General features: G+C 33.6%; 7 protein-coding genes and 1 long non-coding RNA gene across 9 annotated transcripts; 2 read left to right on the forward strand and 6 right to left on the reverse strand.

Moving 5' to 3' along the window:
- Positions 1-1,725: 1,725 nt before the first annotated feature.
- LOC135800801 (kinesin light chain-like) lies at positions 1,726-4,295 on the reverse strand. Its single transcript, XM_065314124.1, has 2 exons — positions 3,862-4,295; positions 1,726-1,993 (listed from the first exon to the last, which is right to left on the reverse strand). Exons 1-2 carry the CDS (start codon positions 4,293-4,295, stop codon positions 1,726-1,728), a joined length of 702 nt encoding a protein of 233 aa, XP_065170196.1.
- Positions 4,296-4,570: 275 nt separating this feature from the next.
- Positions 4,571-6,175, reverse strand: mora (CHORD-like protein). Its single transcript, XM_065313622.1, has 5 exons — positions 5,995-6,175; positions 5,680-5,930; positions 5,302-5,610; positions 5,044-5,238; positions 4,571-4,981 (listed from the first exon to the last, which is right to left on the reverse strand). The coding sequence occupies exons 1-5, from the start codon at positions 6,059-6,061 to the stop codon at positions 4,787-4,789; spliced, it is 1,017 nt and encodes a 338-aa protein (XP_065169694.1). The 5' UTR covers positions 6,062-6,175; the 3' UTR covers positions 4,571-4,786.
- A 238-nt stretch (positions 6,176-6,413) lies between these two features.
- LOC135800398 (putative peptidyl-tRNA hydrolase PTRHD1) lies at positions 6,414-6,855 on the reverse strand. Its single transcript, XM_065313625.1, has one exon. The coding sequence runs from the start codon at positions 6,853-6,855 to the stop codon at positions 6,487-6,489; it is 369 nt and encodes a 122-aa protein (XP_065169697.1). The 3' UTR covers positions 6,414-6,486.
- A 206-nt stretch (positions 6,856-7,061) lies between these two features.
- Positions 7,062-8,753, forward strand: ProRS-m (prolyl-tRNA synthetase 2-like protein, mitochondrial). Its single transcript, XM_065313621.1, has 5 exons — positions 7,062-7,203; positions 7,266-7,443; positions 7,507-7,580; positions 7,644-8,330; positions 8,378-8,753. The coding sequence occupies exons 1-5, from the start codon at positions 7,105-7,107 to the stop codon at positions 8,702-8,704; spliced, it is 1,365 nt and encodes a 454-aa protein (XP_065169693.1). The 5' UTR covers positions 7,062-7,104; the 3' UTR covers positions 8,705-8,753.
- A 752-nt stretch (positions 8,754-9,505) lies between these two features.
- LOC135800396 (uncharacterized) lies at positions 9,506-11,798 on the reverse strand. Of its 2 annotated transcripts, XM_065313624.1 has the most exons (6): positions 11,623-11,798; positions 11,476-11,569; positions 10,733-10,826; positions 10,243-10,671; positions 9,990-10,179; positions 9,506-9,931 (listed from the first exon to the last, which is right to left on the reverse strand). In XM_065313624.1, exons 1-4 carry the CDS (start codon positions 11,631-11,633, stop codon positions 10,271-10,273), a joined length of 600 nt encoding a protein of 199 aa, XP_065169696.1. In that variant the 5' UTR covers positions 11,634-11,798; the 3' UTR covers positions 9,506-9,931; positions 9,990-10,179; positions 10,243-10,270. The 2 variants fall into 2 exon arrangements, with proteins under 2 accessions (XP_065169696.1, XP_065169695.1); XM_065313623.1 differs by having other exon boundaries at positions 9,990-10,671.
- A 1,178-nt stretch (positions 11,799-12,976) lies between these two features.
- Positions 12,977-18,342, reverse strand: LOC135800803 (uncharacterized). Its single transcript, XM_065314125.1, has 11 exons — positions 18,152-18,342; positions 17,971-18,081; positions 17,567-17,891; positions 16,772-17,505; positions 16,424-16,711; positions 14,821-14,916; positions 14,429-14,753; positions 13,849-14,373; positions 13,658-13,790; positions 13,180-13,606; positions 12,977-13,122 (listed from the first exon to the last, which is right to left on the reverse strand). Exons 1-11 carry the CDS (start codon positions 18,165-18,167, stop codon positions 13,052-13,054), a joined length of 3,051 nt encoding a protein of 1,016 aa, XP_065170197.1. The 5' UTR covers positions 18,168-18,342; the 3' UTR covers positions 12,977-13,051.
- Positions 18,343-19,107: 765 nt separating this feature from the next.
- LOC135800307 (niacin transporter NiaP-like) lies at positions 19,108-21,400 on the forward strand. The gene is made up of 4 exons (XM_065313505.1): positions 19,108-19,582; positions 19,638-20,347; positions 20,397-20,684; positions 20,846-21,400. Exons 1-4 carry the CDS (start codon positions 19,203-19,205, stop codon positions 20,905-20,907), a joined length of 1,440 nt encoding a protein of 479 aa, XP_065169577.1. The 5' UTR covers positions 19,108-19,202; the 3' UTR covers positions 20,908-21,400.
- On the reverse strand, positions 21,346-22,191 carry LOC135800311 (uncharacterized). The gene is made up of 2 exons (XR_010550136.1): positions 21,725-22,191; positions 21,346-21,629 (listed from the first exon to the last, which is right to left on the reverse strand). It is a non-coding gene; the product is annotated as an uncharacterized lncRNA (long non-coding RNA).
- Between the last annotated feature and the right edge of the window lie 1,337 nt (positions 22,192-23,528).

Consider the following 23,528-nt stretch of genomic DNA (forward strand, 5'->3'; position numbering starts at 1 on the left):
TTTGTGCGCTAGGGCTTGTGTCACCTTCCTGTTGGCATACGTTGCCGAATGAATGGAATAAACTTCCATTTGGTTTCAAAATGTGAAATTCATATCTGTATCGCTGGTAGTTATTGCGCTCAAATAATAACTGCACATTAAAGTAATAAGTTCGCTTCTCTTCTGAAATCACCTGCGAGTTTTCCTTCTCATCTCTTACACCCGATGAAATGATGACAAAAAATAAAACTTGCTGTTTAAATCTCATGAATCCCTTTTTGCATATCCACTTTTCAACTATTAGATCAAATTCGTAAAAGTTGCGATGCACAACGATATGTTTCTGAAGATGTGGGACAATGTTGCATTTCGCAACGTCGTGGCGACAATAAATGCATTTTACTTTTAGATATGGACATCGTGCCAGATGCTGATCCATGTCGGTCGATCGTAGAAGTGCTATACAACTGCCTTCAGCGTCGTCCTTTGAATTTATACAAGGAAATGGCACCTGTTTCAAATGTTGCCTAAGGTTAACTTTGGTTTTGTTAATTGGTGTTCGGCAAGACGCACATACGGCGAGTTTCCGAACACAGGACCCACACACGCCATGATTATACTCGCAGAAGAACACTTCTTCTGTGAAATCCTCGAAACAAACGTAGCACTCCCGTGTCACAGCCTGTAATTCCTCATATTTGTTAAAGTACACTTTCAACGGCAGCGCAGAGTCAACTGCAAATGGCGGCACACACATTGGTGCAAGTTGCATATTATCCTCGAAAAGTTTTTGAAGACGTACCGTGGATCCTCTAATTTTTGTTTCAAGTTTATTGTATCGGAACTCAATCATGAATTTATCACCATTTTCATCGAAATCGACGTCCACTGATTGCTTACCGATTGCAAAAGCAAGATTTTCAGTGAGGATTATAAACGTGTGGCCTTTGAAACTGATTATAATTATCCGTTTCTTCGCAATCGGTGGTTCAAGGCATAGTTTTACTAAAGGTTCGTCGATTGACATTTGTGAAACAAGTTGTTTGTGTTTTTCATCTAAATGCTTAACAATTGTCAATTCGGCCAGACTTTCCATTGAGCAAAACGGACATTTTATGCTTTGATACACACAATTACTCATGTGGCAATGAATATTTACCAGATCTTCTATGTAATCACAATCATTGAACATGCACGGAAATTTCCACACCTGCAGGACAGTTTCCAACACAAAATGGCGGTGGATAGCTTCAGATTGCTTGGAAGCACAAACACTACAACAGTATACACCATCATTGGGTTGAGCATAGATTTTTGGAGTCAGCCAGTTTTTACAGATGTTGCAAATCAATAACATCGGATTGAAATGTTTTAAATTATTTATCACTTCAAATTGGGCGATTTTTGCTTCCATATTTACAACAGAACATCAAGAGCACTACTTCAGTAATGGTATTACAGTTACTAGCTGCTTTAAGTGCTGCTCACGCATAAACTTCAACACTTATCATTATTTGTATAAACAAATCATGTCTGTGTGTTAGTGCATGCGTCATTCTTGCAGTGTAGCATTACAATATATTAAATGCAAATATACTGTTGGCAGATAACAATGCAAAATTTGAGCCGCTGGTTTCAGCTTACAGAAGAGAAAAACCAAACATCAAATAATAATAATATCATAAATTAATAGATAAGAGGCACATACCAGAATTTCTTTAAATACTTATTTATATTCCACGTGATTTATACGAGTAAGTATAACAAACCAAAATCCGAATTGATACTCTCGCAGAATTTCGTTGTAATTTCCCTTGCTCGACGACTGTGCGATACCACATCTTCGAACATACCTCTTTTGCTATCCACCCAAGCTAGGTCATTAAGAATAGCAGCCACAAACAAATCATCTTCGTTCCCCATCTTTTCTCTGATGTCTAAAGCTTTCTTCAGAGCGTTGGATGCGTCCTCCAGTCTATTGAGCTCGTCGTAAAGTAAAATCAAATCAAGAATACTGATGATTCACAATAAGGATATTATCAATGTGTATTTAATACTTAATACAAGCATTCACTAATCGAGTTTAAAATCGTTTTGTAATCCAAGACAGCGATAATAAATAATATATCTCCAAATATTTATTTCTAACTAGCTTTAACCCGTGACTTCGTCTCAGTAGTGTTTAATAAACATGTAATTCGTTTTTACTCTCTTGTTCTAGACATAGTATGTGTCAATTCTATCAATAAGATTCGCAATTTTATTTTAAAGAAATTAATTATATAAAGAATTGCTAATAATGCATTTCAGCGCGCCATCTCAGATTCAACTATTTAACAATAACTACGATTGAATCTCAATGCCAACTTTTATCCTATAGAAAAAGGCTGTCTTTATAGCTTTCTCGGCAATTATTCAAATTTTTCTCGCCGTAAAAACCATCCCTGGACATTTACGAACATTTTAAAACAAGAATTGGCCAAACTGGTCTAGGCGTTGTTGAGTTATGCGCTTACCAACAGATTTTCCGATTCTTCTTTATATTATAGGAGATATTTACTTAAATCAACATTACATTTCCCGTATTTTCCGGTATTTTCGATATAATAAACTTTGAGGACATGATATGATGCATAATGGGTTAATTACTTGACTTTTTATTCATTTACATGTCCAGAACATTAGTGTAGGGTTTGTTTTATGGAATAGTTTAACATAAATAATAAATAATAACACGCAAACATAAATAATAACACGATAAATTTGAAGAAAGTGGCTTTGTAGTTTGATGTAAATCATACTATGGGTGTGTATAACAGGGCCAAATCCGAATTCACACTCACCCGGAATTTATTTGCAATATCCATTGCTCGACTCATGTACGATACCATATCTTCAAACATACCTTGCTTGTTATGCACCCAAGCTAGTTCATTAAGAATAGCAGCAACAAGCAAATCGTTTTCTCTCTGATATCTAAAGCACTCTTCAGAGCGTTGGATGCGTCTTCCAGTCTATTGAGCTCGAGGTAAAGTAATGCAAGGATGTTGAGCAAAAAGGCGACATCCGGATGATCTTCAATCTTCTGGTCATTCAGTAACATTTCACAGAGCAGCACGGCTGAAGTAAAACGGCCCCGGTCGATGTTTTGATGCATTTGGTTATACAATGCCTGTAATCGGGGTCGAAACCTATACCGATTGTTTACTCTTTGTGTAAATTCAGTTATGGCAGTTCGGCGAGGCGGCATGTTTTATATACTGGACCAAAAAATGTCTAAACAATACGTTTTATACTTGAAATTGTTTAGTTTGTGAATCATATTGCAAAATTTGAGAATATTATAGATATAAACAATCTAGAGATAAATAATTCCAATCAATTAAATATATTGCTGTTTTACATTAAAGATATTATCAACGTGTATTTATTATTTACTACATACATACACTAATCGACTCTTAAAGCTTTTTGTAGTGCAAATAGCGATAATAAATATTATGTTTGTAAATTTTAATCTCATACAACCGCTTAAATCAACATTTCAGCATCGCCATTTTCTCATATTAAGAATATAATGAACTTTGCGGACATAATATGAAACATAGCAGATGAATTACTTGATTTCTTATGCTTTTACATGTCCAGGACAAAAAAACAGTGCTTATTTTGTAGAATAATGAAAGAAATAAGATACAGAAAAGATACAGAAGTAAATAATTGTCTGCATCAATTCTTATACGAAATTCATGTAGGTTTCAAGCAAAGAACATTTGACGCAAACAATAACAAATGATACTTAATAATAACACGATAAATATAGAGAATGTGGATGTGCAGTTCGACGCAAATTCTTTGGTTGAAGATAACAACTCAATATACAAGTTGTCACTACCGGAAACTCTCTGTGTGATCTCCATTGCTCGACTTCTGTACGACACCACATCTTCAAACATACCTCGCTTGCTATGCACCAAAGCAAGTTCATTAAGAACGGCAGCAACAAACAGATCATCCTCGTTCCCCGTCTTCTCTCTGATATCTAATGCTTTCTTCAGAGCGTTGGTTGCATCCTCAAGCATACTGAGCTCGTTGTACAGTAATGCAAGGATGTTCAGCAAAAAGGCGACATCCGGATGATCCTCGATCTTCTGGTCCTTCAGTAATATTTCACAGAGAGGTACTGCGATCTTGAAATGACCTTTGTTTATAATACCATGCATCTCGTCGTACACAGTTTGTAATCGCGGCCGAAACACATAACGATTGTTTACCCTTTGGGCAAATTGAGTAATAGCTGTACGTTGCGACTGCATCTCTGTTACAATGCCTCTAGAACATCTAAATATTGTAACTTATACTGATTGTTTACCTTATGACTGAAAGAATATTCATATCGCAATACCTGATATTACTGTTACAATAAACGACAGAGATAAATCAATCCAGTTAAATCAAACAAGTCACGCGTAATGATGTTTTACATAAGGGATATTATCAATGTTTATTTATTATTTACAGCAAACATTCACTAATTAACTAAAAAAGCATGTTTGGGAATACGAAATGACGATTATTGTTAAGTTTGCAATTTTGTATCATTAAATTTAAGGCGTTTATTTGATCATTGAACTGAGTAATATTTCCGGGCAAACATTTCTCAGTAATTTTCTATGTGAATACATTTAAAAAGTGTCAAAAACAACATACAGCTAAAAGTTGAATTACTTTCGATGAAAAGTACCAGGAAAAGTTGTTTTCCGTCCGAATTTATTGTAATATTTAAATATGTATTAAAATGTTAAAATTATAAATCACTTAAATCAACCGAATCGATCTTACTCTGCAACGCCTCCACTTTCTCAGACTTACAACTGTTTTCTGAAGTTTGAGTCTTGCGCAACACTTCTAAACGTGTCCAATGTCCAGCCGATGCCTTTTTAAGTTTTATCTCAACTTTAGTACCATACATTGTCACGTTACTCTTTTCTACATCAACAATCTATAAATATAAATTGAAGTAAAATGATATACAAATTGATATTGCATCTAGTGGATACTTACACCATGCAATTCATGATCCAAAGTAAAAACAGCATCATTTTCTTGTGAGAAAACAAGCTTTGCATGCAATCGAATGGGATTCAACTGAACTTCACTCTTGTTGGGATTATATTGTTTTGCATAAACTGACACAATAACATGTGTAGCGGTTTGATGAAAATCCCAACGACACTCGACGGATTTTGCATCTTCATCCTGCAATATTCAAACATTCTGTAATAAAATTCCCATTTCTCATAGCATTTCCACAAAAATTACACTTTTCCTCCAGACATGTTTACCAGTAGAGCATCCAACTTGATTAAGAAATACGTTGAAGTCTGATGTACGTTTTTGACAGCAAGACCAGTACTTCATGCCCTCATGAAACACTGGACTACCAGGATGATGCACACATGGTGATGTATCACTATCAGGTCCTAGATATTCAGCAGAGCATCCACCATTTTTGCATCTAGTACCTACAGGAATCTCATCAACACCAAGTTTTACTTGTGCTTCTGCTGCCACTGAAGCACTAGCTAAACTTTGTTGTAAAGATGCAGCAATTTCAGGCTTCAACTTTGTCTGAATTTAAAAAAATCAAGTTTAGAATGTTCTTAGTGATGACCAACACAAGTAAATACATTTAATTACCATTACTGTATTATAAGGCGGACGTTCAACGATAGTTTTAGTAATTGGCTGTACTACAATTACATCAGAATCTGGAATATTATCTGTTTTGGGCTTTTCAGGCTCTGGTTGCTGGACATTTGAATGCATTGAAAAGGTGCATCCCTTAATATTAAGAAATTCCGTAAAGTCTATGCACTTTTTGTTACAACAAGACCAGCCTTTATAGGCATCATGAAAGAATGGTACACCTGGATGGTGCTGGCATGATTCTGAATATAAAGTTTAATTCAGTATTAAATTTTGTCGTCATAATTGAATTGAACTTCATTTTACCTGGAGTATTTTCCTCTGCTATATATTTCTTACCGCAGCCTCGATTGTAGCATTGCAATTCAGTCATTTTCAGGGTAAAAATTATTAATTAAAGAAGAGAAATGTGCAGATAATGTCTCACACGAGCTAACGTTATCCAAATTTAGAGGTTGACTTTAACGTAACTAGGCAACCAAACATCAGCTGCTATAAATGAAAGAAACTTAAAACTTTCTAGAAAACTCCAAAATATACTGAAAATAGGGGAGATCAATTTATTTACAATGACTTGTATTTACACCTGTATTGTTTAATAAACGCTTTTATGAAATGTATTTCTTACATTTTTGTATTGATAAATCAATTCTCCTTTCATTTTGAAATCAGTAATTTTATGGTAGCAAATTATTTAATTTTATGGAATACAAATAATGTTACTGTTATTACACATTGTTTCCTTAAAGGAATTTATTTCTTGTTTCTTTTTAAATATGAATAAAATAAATTCTTGATTTATATACCTTTAAACAATTTAAACTTTTTAAAATATCTATGCACTTCCTCTTTGGGATAAGGCTTTACTACTAAACAAGTTGGAATGTTTTCTGGCTGCTCAATCCATAATTTGTGTTTAATATCAGCCTCATTCAATTTTTCCTGGAGAGATAATAAGGACTGCTCATTCAGGCCATCTAAGACAACTTTGTGCATATTGTCCAAATCCTCCAAGTACTTTTTAGTGTATTCGTCATCATGAAATAAATGTGTTGTAGCTGTAACAGCATGGCAAGCTTGTGCAATAACTGCCCCTAAAGGCCATTGCAATTCTTTAATCAAATCACTTCTGACCAAGATATATTGTACAATGTTCAGTGAAGACATTATTAAGGTTATCTGACAAGAAAACGAACATAGCAAGGGATTAGACACACACTACAACAATATAAATAGTAAACTTACTTGACTATAATCAAGTTAATATATTAATTGATTTGCTTTCAGATTCCTAAAGAACTTCTCTTCTTATTGGTTTTAAACACCTTTCATCATTGTGAGGTTAAAAAATGTGAATTTACTTTCAATTATAAATTTTTTTCAACAAAATCCAAAGAAGCATTTTAACAATAAAAGATGATTATTAACAGAGCATCCAAATTGTTTCAACCCATTGTAGCTCTCCAAAAGAATCAAATTTTGATAAATAATGAATCAATTTCCAAGAGCACACAGGTATTTATTTTTTAAATAAGTAAATTAAAGGTTTTAAATAATTTCTAATCTTAAATATGTAGTTAATGTTGAACAATGGAATAATCAAACAATCAAGTCCTGGTATATTTCACTTTTTACCAGTGGGTCTTAGAGTGTTAGACAAATTGATTAAACTAATTGACACTGAATTGAGATATGTTGATGCTCAAAAAGTAATGTTTCCAACTTTAACACATGCCAAACTCTGGAAAGCATCAGGTAATATTTAAATGCAACTGCAAATGCTTTTTATCTTTGCTAATAATTTAAATATTGTTTTAGGAAGATATCAAGATGTTGCAAGTGAATTATTCAAGTTGAAAGACCGCCACGATACCGAATACCTACTGAGTCCTGTAAGTACCTAGTAAATTTGATTTTCGGTTCAATAACAAATAAAATTGATGTTTGTTATGCAGACTCATGAAGAAACAAGTGCTGACTTAATCGCATCCCTTGGCCTTGTTTCATTTCGAAAGTATCCATTGAAACTTTATCAAATAACATCAAAATTTCGAGATGAAATGAAACCTAGATTTGGCTTAATGCGTGCACGACAGTTTATAATGAAGGATTTATATTCGTTTGATATTGATGTGGAGAGATCCAAGAAGACTTATGCACAAATGTGTGATTGTTATGATAAGATTTTTGCCAAGTTGGCAATTGATTGGGTAAAAGTATTAGGTTCTTCAGGTACAATGGGTGGAGATCTATCACATGAATACCATTTGCCTTCTGCAATCGGTGAAGACAAACTCGTTCAATGTGGCGATTGTAATTACTCCGCTAATTTAGAGTATATTCACAATATAATCAAAACTGAGGCAAATATTACGAGCTGCCCAAACTGTTCAAGTTCAAATATCAAAATTACAAATGGTATTGAAGTGGGTCATACATTCTTACTGGGTGAGAAGTATTCGAAGGCTTTGAATAGCAAGTATCTGGCTGAAGACGGTAAACCTAAGTTGCTACACATGGGCAGTTATGGTTTGGGAGTTTCTCGGATTATTGCCGCTGCGGTTGAAATTCTTTCGGAGGAAACTGCGATCAAATGGCCCACGTTGCTGGCTCCTTATAGGACTGTTATTATTGGACCAAAGGTATACGTAATAGAATCCGATTGCAGTAAATACAGTGTTTGTTTTAGATTGGTAGTAAAGAAGAGGCAAAATTGGCCGTAACACCTGAAAATGTTTATCAGCATTTAAACGTTGTAAATACTTTGATGGATGATGTGCTGTATGATGACCGATCGGATATGACTATTGGTAAAAGACTTCTCGAAGCGAAGCGTACAGGTTATCCATTTGCAATTGTTCTTGGCAGCAAGGCAACTCAGAATCCACCACAATTTGAAGTTATTAATTTGTACAATCAGGATCAACACTTTTTGAGTCTTGATCAATTAGTAGATTTCTTCTCTAGTAGTAGTAATTTTGATGTTTGTAAATTATCAAGTTCTGCTAAGGTATAAAAAGCAGATGAAAATTAAAATGAATTAGCCAGGTTTATAATACTATGGATATATTGTTACTTGTTAATCATTTTATCTTACAAACAGTTCCTGGTCTTGTTGAGTGAGATCATATAAATGAATGTTTTTGATTATGTGGCAACGAAAGCGTTCCCTGAGAGCCTGCCAAGAGCGGCCGTTACCAAACCATTGTGCCATGCGAATCCAGAGCTGGCGTCCATGAATTCTTCCTACCTCCCCGTTCTCAATGATGTAGTTGAGAATTGTTTGGTCTTCAAGATGGGTGAAACGTGCACGGGGTTCAACAGTAGGAAGGCCGCTTTGGGAGTGATTCTCGGTAGTTGAATCACTTTCCTTCGATTCGTCCTCTGAACTCGACATAACCCAAACTCAAATTCACAAGTGAAAGCCCCTCCAAAAACTATGTAGTTACTAATTTTAATGATTGACATTGAAAGTTGTTTTCTAGCCTACATACAACTTCTTACATGTTTTGTGTAAACTTATCTCAGTCTAAACTGACGTTTATTCGATGTCGCTGGTTATAAACTTGAATGATTTATGAATTTTCTTGTTTATTGAATCACAATTATGTTATAAATTGATTTTGATGTACTCATTGAATAATTAGATAATTATTTACAATCTGATGCAGTGGCAGTTCCAAATTTTGAACAGATAAAGGGTTTATTCAGCAAATATTTATCAAATTATGTTTTTACTCTTTGTATAAGCACTAATAACAATATTTAGTCAGATTTTGACTTGCAATACCTTAATATTCACATTAACTTAGATTAGTTAGTGTTATTTAGTTTATTTTGGTCAACAATCAAACAAATTGTTCATTCACTTAACACTGATATCAATTTTCAGGCTCAATTGTATAACCCATGTAAATAAAAAAGTAGTGCTTGTTGTCTTCGACGTGAACCCTATCAACAGCCACTGTTCCTCTGTACTTCTCATCCGGAATCTCTTGCTGTGGAAATTCAGGCAGAATATAATACTGCCAAGCCATAAGAGCAGCAGGATCATTCGCCAATCCCCCAATGCTCGTAATAAATTGTCCGTAGATGGGATGTTCAGTTGAAGTAAAGTTCCATATTTTGGGATGTAACCACGCTTGAACTCTCATAATATCGTAAAATGTCGCATCTGTACTTGTAGTGAAGTTAACTGAGTGAAATTCATCAGTTTTTGGCATAATCGAGTAACTAATGTGAACTGAAAATTTAAAAAATTAATTAATCACTATACTCAATCATACTATTTAAAATATTACCATTTTGTGACGCTGCAAGGCCCACAAAACAAGCAAGAAGTAAACCAGCGTAGATATTCATTTTGTTGCCAAATATGTATTAACAATGTGTTTTCAAATTTTGTACAGTATTTATATAGGTGTGTATACTGATAACACATAAATATTCAGCGATAAAAACTAACATGCTACAGTTTATCAGGAGTGCACTCTACAAATTGAATTAGGTACTTGCATATAAACAACATAATATAAAAATATGTGAAATCTTTACCGAGATTATTGTATGATATAAACAGTTATTACTCATTGAGTGTTTTCCTGGTTTTATTGATTTTACGATTAAACCAATGTCGTTCGATGAAAAATGTGATTGTGGCCATAGTTAAGCCAATAAACAAAAAAATAAACGCTCCGGCTAAGTGAGCTAATCTGAATTGAATGAGAGTTTGCTGAGCTGGTTTGCGATCTAAATATTCCAAGATGTCAAACATTGAACTGGACGCCATGTAGGCCTCCTCTTCCCATTTAATTAATAGGCCATGATCCAGGCATTTGAATATTAAATCATTCAGTTGACGGACAAATAAAAGTGTTTTTGTATTGGTCGCAGTGAGGATGTGATATTTAGCCATCAGAACAAAATTCATAGGCTTAATATATTTCTTATTTTTGGTATAACGACTGTTTAACTGTGCAGATACTGAAATATGCATATTAGTAACAAAAATAAATCATAAATCAATTGAATGTTGACTTCTTACGTTTTGAATCACTAACCAAATGCATGAAAATTGCCTTTCTTGGATCTAAAGAAGTATCATTTGTCCAACGAGAAAATATGTCTTCTTCAAGAGCCTGGAAAGATGTAAACAAATCTATAATATAAATATGAATTGCAAAATCTGTTGGTAATCGCATAACTCAACAACGCCTGGACCAAATTGGCCAATTCTTTTTTTTAAATGTTTGTTAAAGTCTAAGGATGGTTTTTACTGTGAGAAAAATTCGAATAATTGCCGGGAAAACCCTAAAGACAGCCCTTTTCTATAGGATAAAAGTTGGCATTGAGATTCAATCATAGTTATAATTAAATAGTTGAATCCGAGATGGCGTGTTGAAGTGCATTGTTAGCAATTCTTTATACCAGGGCTGGCCAATCCCAGGCCCGCGGGCCACGAGGTGGCCCGCCAGGACATTTGAATTTGCCCGCCGCACAAACCAAAGTTGGAACTTTTGTATATGTTTAATATTTTATGTATGAATGGCCATAGTCTGTGGCCCGGTGCTGCCGCATTCTAAAAAAAATTGGCCCTCCAGGAAAATCCATTGGCCAGCCTTGCTTTATACAATTAATTTTTTTTTTTTAAATAAAATTGCGATTGTTATTGATAGAATTGACACATACACATGTTTAGAACAAGAGAGTAAAAACGAACTAACATTTTTATTAAACACGCGGGCAAAAGCTAGTGTTTAATAAAACGTTGCTTTAAAGCATACTTACGTTCATTTTTTGATACATTGAAGTTTGATCATGCCAGATAAGAGGTTCTTTTAAGTCGGACAAGTCTCGAATTGTGCGTATCTCATTATCATAGCTACAATTTCATTAAAATAATAAATAATATAGATTATCATTAATTTTTCAAACCTAGGCGACATCAGTTTTCCTAATATTCCCGAACTGAACAAAGCATTATACAAAACACCAACAATTAACAACAAAACCAACACGAATCGACCGAAGAAATTTCTTGGTACCTCCGAAGTGTTAAACGCCTGAAGAAAGAAAAATCCAAGAATTTTGATTAATTTTGGACTGTTGTCTTCACTGAAACATGAAGATCTTATAATAAAAACATTTAATTTTATCATAATAATTACTCACTTGTATTGTTCTTTATAAAAATGAAAATAAATAGCAACAAACACATAACTGCCAGCTATAATCAACCATAACTCAATTGAAAATACTTTTAGCATGCTATCTACTTCATATACGATTCTGTAAAAGATATATCAATATTTAAATATTTAATTGAATATATTGTGAGTTAAAATGTTTATATTTACGTAGGTTTGCGGACATAGAAGGAAACTTCAAGTTTTCCAAGTGTATATGTACCTAATCTTGTACCTCCAGCTATCATTCCTAAAAATGTTTAAATTTTGTTTAAATTTTGTTTAAATATTTTTTATTATAAATGTTTTATTCTTACCAAATCCAAACATATATGTATTTTCATTTCCTAGATAATTCACAGTTTCAAAATTAATATTTATTGACTTTGCGAATAAATCTAACATACGAACATTTGTTCCTACATGATAAGCTGAAATATTTTAGTTATATATCATTTTTTAAATCTTAATTTATCATAAATTATTCTTACGATAAACAAAAGCAGGTGGAATTGTATCAGTAGGAACAAATCCAAAAATTGTAGCATTTGAATATCTTTTCCTTCGAAAAAAACTTTCAATATCAACAGACACATCCAAAAATCTATTTTCAATCAAACTCCATCGATTCACAATTTCCACAGTTGTCAGATTCCAATCACTAAACTCTTGTATTACCAAATAATCATTTTCCAGCCTAACAAAAATACTTTCCATTGAAAAAAACGTATAAGCTTTATCATAAATGTCATCATTCTCCAAAAACACAATCGCTTTGAATCTGTGTTCAGTATTTTGTGGAATACAATTGCGCAGAAACTCCGAACGATTTGTTGATATTGGATCAAAGACAATGTAATGAAAACAACTCGCGTAACATTTCGGTGAGTTTATCATCTGCGGCACGGTGAAATTTATACTTGCAGGTAAATAATAATTGTTTACAGAATGAGATAACTGCATGATACAAGGAGCATCTGGAAAATGCCATGTCACTATTAAATTTATAAACAAGTTGATAGAATTCCGAACGGAATGCTTTGCGTATAGTTCTGATAACATTTTGCAACTGAATGATATTTAGTTAAAATCATAGAAGAACGATTATTTCAACATTTATTTAAAAAATCATAAATTACTTTCCGCTGGTAATTATTTAGTATTTAGGCGCCTAGAATCTACACATTTACATCAATTATCTTCTTTGTACTTGGAGCTGACGGCAGAAGGAATATAGTCACAATTAGAACTAGAAACAAATAATTATTACTACGTAATTATCCAAAATATCATGAGGAATGTTTACCTAAATGATCCAATCCATAAAAGTAAAACATATAGTCACATAGATTGTATATTAATGGACCTGTAATATTGCTACCAGCAACGGCACCTATCCTTCCAGCCATTAGGGAAATGGATAATGCCATTGCACGTAACTGTGTCGGAAAAAGATCCACAACAATGGCATTAATAACACCTACGCATGTTGCTGACGCCAAAAATACTCCGATTAGACTTTCAATAGGAATCATCCCAGAGACATTTTGTGCTGCCAGTCCACAAGATGTCGTGATTACGATGAAAATGATTACCAAATTCTTCGCACCGATTACGTTTATTACTATTCCATTGAAAATGTATATGACCGCAAATGCAGCACCAATGAATAGAGAAATGAGAAAAACGTTGCCTTCGACTGTGTCAACACAAACAGCTTCGACCATACGCCCCTAAAACAATTTTAAATTATTATTTTTTAAATACAAGAAGTAAATACTTACATTTCGCAAGATGGTTTTATTATTGTGATAATTTATAGCATCACATAACATAATTGTTTCATCAGAGCTTGTTTTTGAATAAATTGACATTCTATTCAGAATTTCTGGGTACCACATTAATAATCCTGAAGATCTGTAATTTGGGTTGCATACGTTTAAATTTTAAAAAATATTTGTAAAAATTAACTTACGATCCAAAAGCTCCAAATTGTAGCAAGCAAACCATAAAAGTTTTCAAAACGTACGCCTTTTTAAACAAAGGTATAGTTTGTATCCACATCTTTTTGAAAAGACTTCGCTTTTTGTTCTCTTTCACATCCGTAGGTTCATCCCAGATGATTTCGGTGATCGGATAATCCTCCTTGGACTTTCCAGTATTTATCGCATACATTAGTCGTAAAATATCTAAAGATTCTTCTGCACGTCCTTGCGACATTAAATACTTAGGACTTTCAGGTAATCGCAACAACCACAATGCAAATAATAAACTAGGAATACCATAACATATCACTAACAATCTCCAAGGACGAAAATCAATGCCCAGTGCAGGAATATCATATGAAAAGTCCAATGGGAGAATCAACCATGCAAAACCAGGGATAACCATGTTACCAATAGCGACGAAGGTTGCTATCCATGAAACAACCTTGGGACGATAGACGCGATCATGAAATTCACCTACGTAAGCGTAAACCACTGCTGAGGCTCCACCCACGCTGTAAAATTTCAATTATGTAATGTTAAAATATTTATCATTATGTGTACACTTACAAGAAGCCATTTATATATCTGATCAATATGAATAACCAAGCCCATGGGATAATACTCGATGCTATGCTTGTGATAAAACTGCAGAGCATACTTGTGATCAAAACGTTTCGTCTTCCTCGGGTATCAGCAATGAAACCCCACATATGTGAACCGGACACAACTCCCAAGAAACTAATTGCGTTTAGGATGCCTTTCGTTGATAAATCCAAGTCTAAGTCACATTGGGAAGCGGGTACAATCATCATCATACACATGGTTTCAATGATGACCACCATGAGGCATCCGCCAGATGCGAAAAGGACTTGGATGTTGAATTTGCCATAACCTGTTTAAAAAAAAAGTTTATTTAAAAAAAAAAGTGTTTAAATTGATTTTTGAATTTTGTTGTTTACCTGTTTGATGAATTGCATCTTCAAATTGTGCTTTTTTTGGTGTATCGACCGCCATTTTGTGTAGTTTCTCGCCGCGGTTGAAAATGATGTCAATTTACGTTTTTAGAACATTTCGGGTGAATGCTGTAATATCACTTTTAATTTATTCATACAACACCACGAACTGAGTGGCTTTTCCCAAACGCATTCAAATAATAGCTGTGTCAATGTTTGCGCCGAGAAAACTTTTTGTTGCTTCATTAAAATATTCTTATCATTTCATAACAGTTTTATGATTATTACGATGGTTCATGAGAAAATTTACAATGCTGTTATTTTCGCTTGGGTTAAAAGCAATCGCCAAATGAAAGATTTACGATTTTTTTCTTTTGATTTTCGGTTGATTTCCGTTTATATATTGATGGATGACTACTTGAAATGAACAACGCGCGGTTAAATAGTGACGCGTGCGAGCACTCAAGTGATTCTATCGAAAGCGGAATTGGTTTGCGTCCGCATCCCTGAAATTTGAGATATTTTGATATTTGCATGTCTATCAATCATCCGATCTTTATTGATTGGCATGCATCTATTATGAGGAGATTGCTAATATTGACTAGCGATTATCAAGGATTTGAAAATCTCATTGTGGCTCAGGCAAATGCGTTAGCAAGGTGCAATGAGTCATAATAAAAAGTCAAGGATGTGACGATTAGGATTACCCCAGATAATAAACTTTTAACAAACAATTGTATAAACATTGTTGGAAAATGCATATCACCAGTTTAAACAGGAAAATTTCAGAAAACAGTCAAAATAAAATACTCACGTTTTACAAATAAAAACAATCAAAAATTATTCAAAGTTAGCAGTTTAAACAATTTCAATCACAATCTGAAACTGAATTCATACTGCTTTATTATTATTATTTTTTAAAAATTGATATTTTATAAAATTACATTTAACAAGCTTTTGCCCGTGACTTCGTCCCGATAGTGTTTAATATAAATGTAATTCGTTTTTACTCCCTTGTTCTAGACATAGTATGTGTCAATTTTATCAATAAGATTCGCAATTTTATTTTAAAGAAATTAATTATATGAAGAAGGGCTAATAATGCACTGAAGTGCTGAAGCACGCCATCTCGAATTCTACTATTTAACTATAACTATGATTGAATCTCCATGCCAACTTTTATCCTATAGAAAAGGGCTGTCATTAGGGTTTTCCAGGCAATTATTCGAATTTTACTGGCCGTAAAAACCATCTTTGGACTTTAACAAACATTTTAAAAAAAGAATTGGCCAAATTGGTCAAAGCGTTGTTGAGTTATGCGCTTACCAACAAATTTTGCGATTCATTTTTATATTATAGATAAATTGTGACGTTTTGTTCAAATTACATTTTGAATTGTATTATTAACAAAGATTACATAAATATTGTCTGAAACAATATCATAAACCACTCTATCATTATTATGACGGTCCTTTGCTTGGAAGTAGGAACGTTATCAGCGAAGAGCCTAAAAATATAATATTATGTTTGTTATGCATAATTTTACTATGAAGTAGTATAACACACTACATTTAACAACGCGTGATAAAATTATTTAACTTTTACTTACCGATGAGACTTGCCGCAAATAACATGAATGATACCTCGCAGTTCCAGACGAGTAAATAACCCAAAAGTGAGCTTGTAACAATCGAACCCACACGTCCACTCAACATCGTAAGACAAACAGCCATTCCTCTTAAATTAGTCGGGTAGATTTCAACCACTGCTGTGTTGACAACCACAACGCATAATCCTGATAAAACTAACAAAAGTATAAACAAGATGTCGATTGCGATCGGATGTGTAATAAAATGTAATGTGAATGTTGCCAGGCCGGATAATCCAAGAAAAATGACTAAAAATATGAAAATTTGATTAAAATTATTTTAAAAATTTTAAATAAAAATTTAAATACTTAGGATTGCTTTGATTCCGATTTTATTCACCAATGCACTGATAACTATATAACCAATGGTGAATCCAAGTCCCAGTAACATATTTTGTGAAAACACCGAACTGTCAATATTAATTATGCATTCAGTATCAGTGCTGGTATTGTTTAATGTACTCTTCGGAGCAAATGGCAAATTTAAAGCCTGACAGACTGTAATCTCTTCTTTTGAGCGCGATATTTGCTGTAGAATATGTGGATACCACAAAAATAATCCGCCAGATGTCGCGAATACTCCGCTTTGTATCGTGCATACCAGCAATGTCTTCCACACGTATTGCCGGTTGAATAAATCCCACATATGGCCGTCGTTATCTGTTTCTTCACATGATAACTTCTCAATCGGATATGGAGTTTTCACATTGTTTAGTTTATGCATTTTACGCATAATGCTCAAAGCTTCCTCACAGCGTTGTGATTGAGCTAAAAATTTCGGACTTTCTGGTGATAGATACAACGCTATGCAAGCAAGTATTGCTGGTGAGCCACAGACTAACACAAAAACTCTCCATGATGCCACGTTAAGTCCAAAAAACAATCCGGAGAAATCTAGTGGAATGATGATCCACGCCATGAAAGGAATCAGTATTAATGCTATTCCGATGAATATGGACATTACCAAAATGGCAAGTGACCTATATCTCGCCGAGAAAAATTCTCCAATGTAGGGGAATGATAATCCAGTTGCAGCGGCCACACTAAAATTTTATTTTTATTGTTTATGTAAAAAAAAATTAATTTTTTGTTTTTGAAACTTACAAAGTACCATTTAGAAATCGGAATAATGCTACCATCCAATAAGTGGGAGCTAAAACTGATAAAATGGTACATAAAGAGCCAGCTGCTAAAGTATAGAGCATAATATTTCGACGGCCTAATCTATCTGATAGATATCCCCAAATAAATTGCGTTGTCAGTATGCCCACTGCGCCCACAGTGACCAAAACAGATTTTTCTTGTAGAGACAATTCCAAATCGCATTCTGCGGATGGAATTACATAGCCGATGGACCAGCTTTCAGTGTTTACAACACATAATATGAAACCACCGGTAAGGGTGATCCATATGTGAAATTTTCCAAAACCTGGTTTAAAAAATATTAACAAAAAATTTAAAAAATTGCAAAAAACGCAAAAAAAAAATTTTTGGGAAAAAAAAATTACCAGTTGCGTCTAAAGCTTCTTCCATATTTCCCTCCCGAGTGCTCTTCTCATCTTTGCTTAATTTTTTCTCCATGTACTCCATTTTGTTACAACTTGCGTTATCCTCGATGTCTAAAACATGTCGGATATAGCACGCTCCACTTCAACCGTACGTAACAATTCCGATTGTAAAACGCCTTACTTATTGACCCGGGCATTTTCGTATTTTACCTCTTTCTTTACATTAATTAATTAATTACAAACTAATTTTGATTTTTATTGAAGAGTTTTGCGCTCGGTAGACTTTGTGACTTTGAAATGAAAATATTATGAAGCAGCAAAGTTTATTAACATAATGCCGACTTTAAAATGGAATTAATCTTTATTTGCTCTTGTATTGTTAAATTAATTACGCAACGCAATTACGTTTTGCCAAATTTATAGTCCTGGAAGACAGTAGCGTCTCGAAAATGGCGGCCGGTAACAACGACAAAGTCATGATCACGCATTGGAATAGTGAATTGGCTTAGCAACTTGCCACGTGAAACTTTTAGAGCAAATAATCAAAATGACGTCGTCGAAAAAATCACATTCAAATAGAATTATGTTGGGTGATAAATTAATTTTTGTTTTATTTGAAAAAAAATTAACAATATCATTGATAGCTAAAGAAAACAGCAGTTTAAATAGAGTTTAGTATACTCTTAAATCATTATTAATAAAAAAAATTATTATTGGCATCTATAATTATTCAAAATATTAAAAAAAAATTTTTTCGAAAAAATTTGTTTTTTAATTTTTCAAAAAAAAAAGAAAATGTTGCAATTTTTGCGAATGTCGTCACATTCTTTAAACATAACATTGTGAAAACCCTGATAACGATAATGAATTCATTACTGGATATATCCAGATTGTTCTGCTACAAATTTAAACGTAATACCTGCAGATTAATCTTGCGCTGTCTTTGTATTTGCCTGTATACAATCGATGTGTGTCACTGATAAGCAGTCAATGTAAAATATTGTACTTTTATTAACATTTCCATTGTTCTTTTGATTGCCTAAATGATCAAAATACAATTGTATTAACCACATAATAGCACCGGCTGCAAAAAAAAAACATTTCTGCATTCAAATCCGCCTGTTTTCAATAAATTCATGTTGTTTCAACAAGCGTAATCATACGCCATGAATAACTCTACCATGCAAGTGTAATATTTTCTATAAAAAAAAATCTAAAAACACGTTTTTTCAATGGATAAACATCCATCGAATACGACAGATGTAGATACGGCATTAAAAAATGCCGGTTTTGGAAAATTTCATATTTTGATCGTGATCACTGGTGGCTTGATGATGTATACAGCCAATTCCGAAAGTTGGTCGATTGGATATGCGATTTCATCGGCCGAATGTGAAATGGGTCTGGATCTGCACGAAAAAACACTTTTATTATCAATCGGATCTTTGGGAATGATATCCACACAGTTTTTCTGGGGTTATCTCTCGGATAAAATCGGAAGACGCATCGTTTTGATCCAAACTTTACTCTTGGGATGCATCTGCAACATTTTCTCGATTCTAGTGACACCATTTTGGTTAATAGCTACTTTTCGGTTTATGAACGGCGCATTGTAAGTTGATATTATTCTATTTTGTTAAGAAATATAAATAATTTTAATATTATAGTATTGCCGGAGCAAGTGGTCTTAGTATTGCATACGTAAGTGAATTTTTTTCATCACGACATCGTTCCATCGCCATTTTGATCATGTCCATCTTCATCGGGCTCGCGTTAATCATGATTCCGCTCTGGGCGTGGTTAATCATCCCCGAAAAGGTCTCCTGGACGTTTTTGGGGAAACATTTAGACGCATGGCGGATTTATATGTTGGTTTCCGGTTTGCCAGCGTTGTTAGCTTGTTTCACTTTGTATTTTTGTCCGGAAAGTCCGAAATATTTAGTGCAAGCACAATGCTACCAAGAAGCTCTGGAAGTATTGAAGCAAATACATAAAATCAACAACAATCAGACTGAGTTTACCACCGAGAAACTATCGAATGATGAAGTGGGTAATAAAGATGTACAAATATGGAAGTTGTTTAGCTTCAAATACGTTTGGAAGACGTTTGTGTTGTGTATTTTACAAGGTGGTGTGTTTGCTACGTCGTGTGGATTGTTTTTATGGTATCCTGATATAATTAAACATATATCAGTTTCGAAGGAAGATGTGACTGTTTGCCAAGCTTTGGATTTTGGTAAAACAGATACAGAGACTGATTGTGATTCAGTTGATGATTCGGTGTACGTGCAGAATATTTTAGTTGGTGTGGCGTATACGGTGGGATATGTTGTGATAAGTGCCTTGGTAAACAAAATAGGCATTAGGAATATTCTAGGTATTATAATTTGGTCAAAAAATCAAAAATATAATTTTTAATTTTTTAGTTTCTTTTCTCGGCGTTGCGGGTTTGGCAACTTTTGCATTACACGTAGTCGTAAATCAGGATATTATCAATATTTTATTTATTTTACTCCTGACACTTTCTGGAGTGTGCGCTGTGGTTGTAAATGCTGCTGTCGTGGATCTGTATCCGACTAAAATGAGAGGAATGGCAATTTGTATGGTGATGCTGAGTGGACGCATTGGTAGCATACTGGCGAGTTTTTTAGTTGGTTATTTACTCATCTGGAATTGCCAAGTTACGTTTATCTTGTTTGGAGTCAGTCTCATTGGTATGTTTTACTTTTTATCATTATATCTCAATGAAACTGATAATGTACTTACGTTTATTTACGACCTAGATTACATTAGATCATCTTTTGAACAAAAAATAATTAAATCAACTTTACGTAAAATACGTAAATTGTTATATAATTATTTATTTATTTTTCAGGATGTTCTATACTGAGTGTAGCATTAACTCTATATCTTCCTAATAAAAATTGTTGGGAATGAAGTGGGTGATGAACTGATGAAGAATTCTATAGATGGCGATGGTTAACCTTCTATGTAAATTTTGTTAAGCGACGGACACAAAATGGGGATTTTTGGAATAACTCACCAGCTATCGGAGGGGTTTTGACTAAACCACTTATATAGTAAAATGATGATTTTGGGAAATGATCACTGATTATATCCCGCTTGTCGTACCATCTATCGCAGTGGTTCTCGGCAAATATCTGATCTACTATATTGATAGCTCCAAACTTTTAAAAATATTTAAAAACAAAAATTTCTGGTTTTGTGGTAGAATTTTCAAGTTGTAGTTGTGACAATATCCAGTACGCCCTCTAGTGTCAAAAAGCATAACAATATTTAAATATAACTTTGTATAGTTAAATTTACATACTGAACAAACTACATTTAATAATTACTTATATACTAAACTCATAATTATAAGTTACCTTTACTTTATTTTACAAAGTAATAATAGTATAAAGTATAACAAGTTGCCTATCTTAATTCTCTGCTCATTCCTGAGCAGAGTTTGAAAGTATTGATCCATTTCCCGAGCTATCTTCCACTGAAAGTTTACTATGTACTTGTTCTGCGTGCCTGTTCCAAAGGCTTTCTTCGAAGATACCAGAGTGACCTTCCGGGACCATTTTCGAGTGGTTCCCGGACACCCCAAGCAACCAATGTGTTTGCCCTCACAAACCAAACCCCTAAATATTTACCTGAAAATAAAACACGAATTATAATGTGTTTTCCATGGCAATAATTGTATTGTATATATACAATTCACTATACAAACATAATATTTACTACTAACAAGTAGTTATTCCTTTATTTAATCATTTTCTGTTTCCTAAAGTAAATTTCCCGAAAGTGGTCGCAATCCCCGCTTGCACTTCTGTTTCCCTGATGATGAATTTCTCCCGGTAGATATCAGCATGACCTTTTGAACTCTAGCAATGCCCGCTGGTTGCCAGGATGGATATACGAGTACTTGCGACTGTTACTAACCAATGTTGGTAGGCGCAGTCAAAATGTTGAACAGAAAATTTATTACACCACCTCAAGGGCGAAGCATGCGTAAACCCTGACCTTCTTGGCTATCGATCGCTAATTGCTTCTTCACAATGCCATTGAACTTGCGTTCGAATGCGAATGCAACTGTATACACAGAGATCAATTATTGTCAATAACTCTTGCAGCTTGTTTGCAGTCCAAGGAAAAGTTTCCTTGAAGAACCAATCAAGAACAAACACAGAGTGACAGGGTAGAAAGTGGAAGCCATCAGAGTGGTATAAATAGCTATAAATTACCAATTCAGTGATTATTTTATGAATTTTCAGAAAGTGTAAGCGCAGGTGATTGCGAAAAGGATTCAATCGATATATACTACTTTCTTTCTTCACAATCTATTACACTTGACACTTAAATCATTTATTTATTGTTTCTGAAGCATTGGTTAATGGGTTTTTCAAGAAAACAGCCAAATTACGGATTATTAGATCAATTGTTCAATTGGTAGTAAATCAGTTACAAGAAAATTGTTGTTTGTGATTTATAACTTGATTGAATTTCGTTTCAAGCTCCAAACATTAATCTTGAAAGTAAAGAACTATTTTTTTGATAGGGTTGATAACCGCCAGACAATGGGTTATGATTTATTATGTTGAAAAATATAAAAATAAATTGCAAAATCTGTTGGTATGCGCATAACTCAACAACGCCTAGACCAATTTGGCCAATTCTTTTTTTAACATGTTTGTTAAAGTCAAAGAATGGTTTTTACGGCGAAAAAAAAACGAATAATTGCCAGAAAAACCCTAAAAACAGCCCTTTTCTATAGGATAAAAGTTGGCATTGAGATTCAATCATAGTTATAGTTAATTAGTTGAATCCGAGATGGCACCCTGAAGTGCATTATTGGCAATTCTTTATATAATTAATTTCTTTAAAATAAAATTGCGAATCTTATTGATAGAATTGAAACATACTACGTCTAGAACAAGCGAGTAAAAGCGAATTACATTTTTATTAAACACTACCGTGGGCCTTAGCTAGTTTTTATTATTTTTTAAAGCCTTTCATTAAAACCTCTACAAAACATGAAAATTTTAGTTTCTGGTCACTGTACTTCTATTATTTATGCTTAGAGTTCAAATTGAATCATTGTTTTAACAATATTTACCGTTTAATAATTAAACATTACAATTGATTCACGTATCCGCCTATGTTTACAGCATTAATTGATCGTATTTACAAAATATACAAATTTATTGACATAATTAATGAATCAAATGAAAACAATGGAAAGTTTTCAGCGCTTATTAAAATAATTTTTCAATTAAAATCAAAAGCAAATCTTTTATTAATAATAAATCTAAGACTAAATAAAAATAATGAATATTCTTGGAAACGGAAAGTTCTATTGTCCAAATTGTTTAAAATCCGCATTCATAAATATGCTAATAACCTGCATAGTTTATTAAATTTGCGCTGATTCAATGATTCAACATTGAATGGAATGTTGGACACGCACCTCGACGCAGCCCATACAAAAATCGTGACGGCGGCGTCGAGAATCCGAATGATTTTTGTTTTTTTCCGCTCGAAATTGATGTTTT

This window comes from Atheta coriaria, unplaced genomic scaffold (assembly GCF_025399875.1).
Source record: "Atheta coriaria isolate IRGN ID8LTWV9N9 unplaced genomic scaffold, Caltech_Dcor_3.1 hic_scaffold_10_pilon, whole genome shotgun sequence".
Lineage (NCBI taxonomy): Eukaryota > Metazoa > Arthropoda > Insecta > Coleoptera > Staphylinidae > Dalotia > Dalotia coriaria.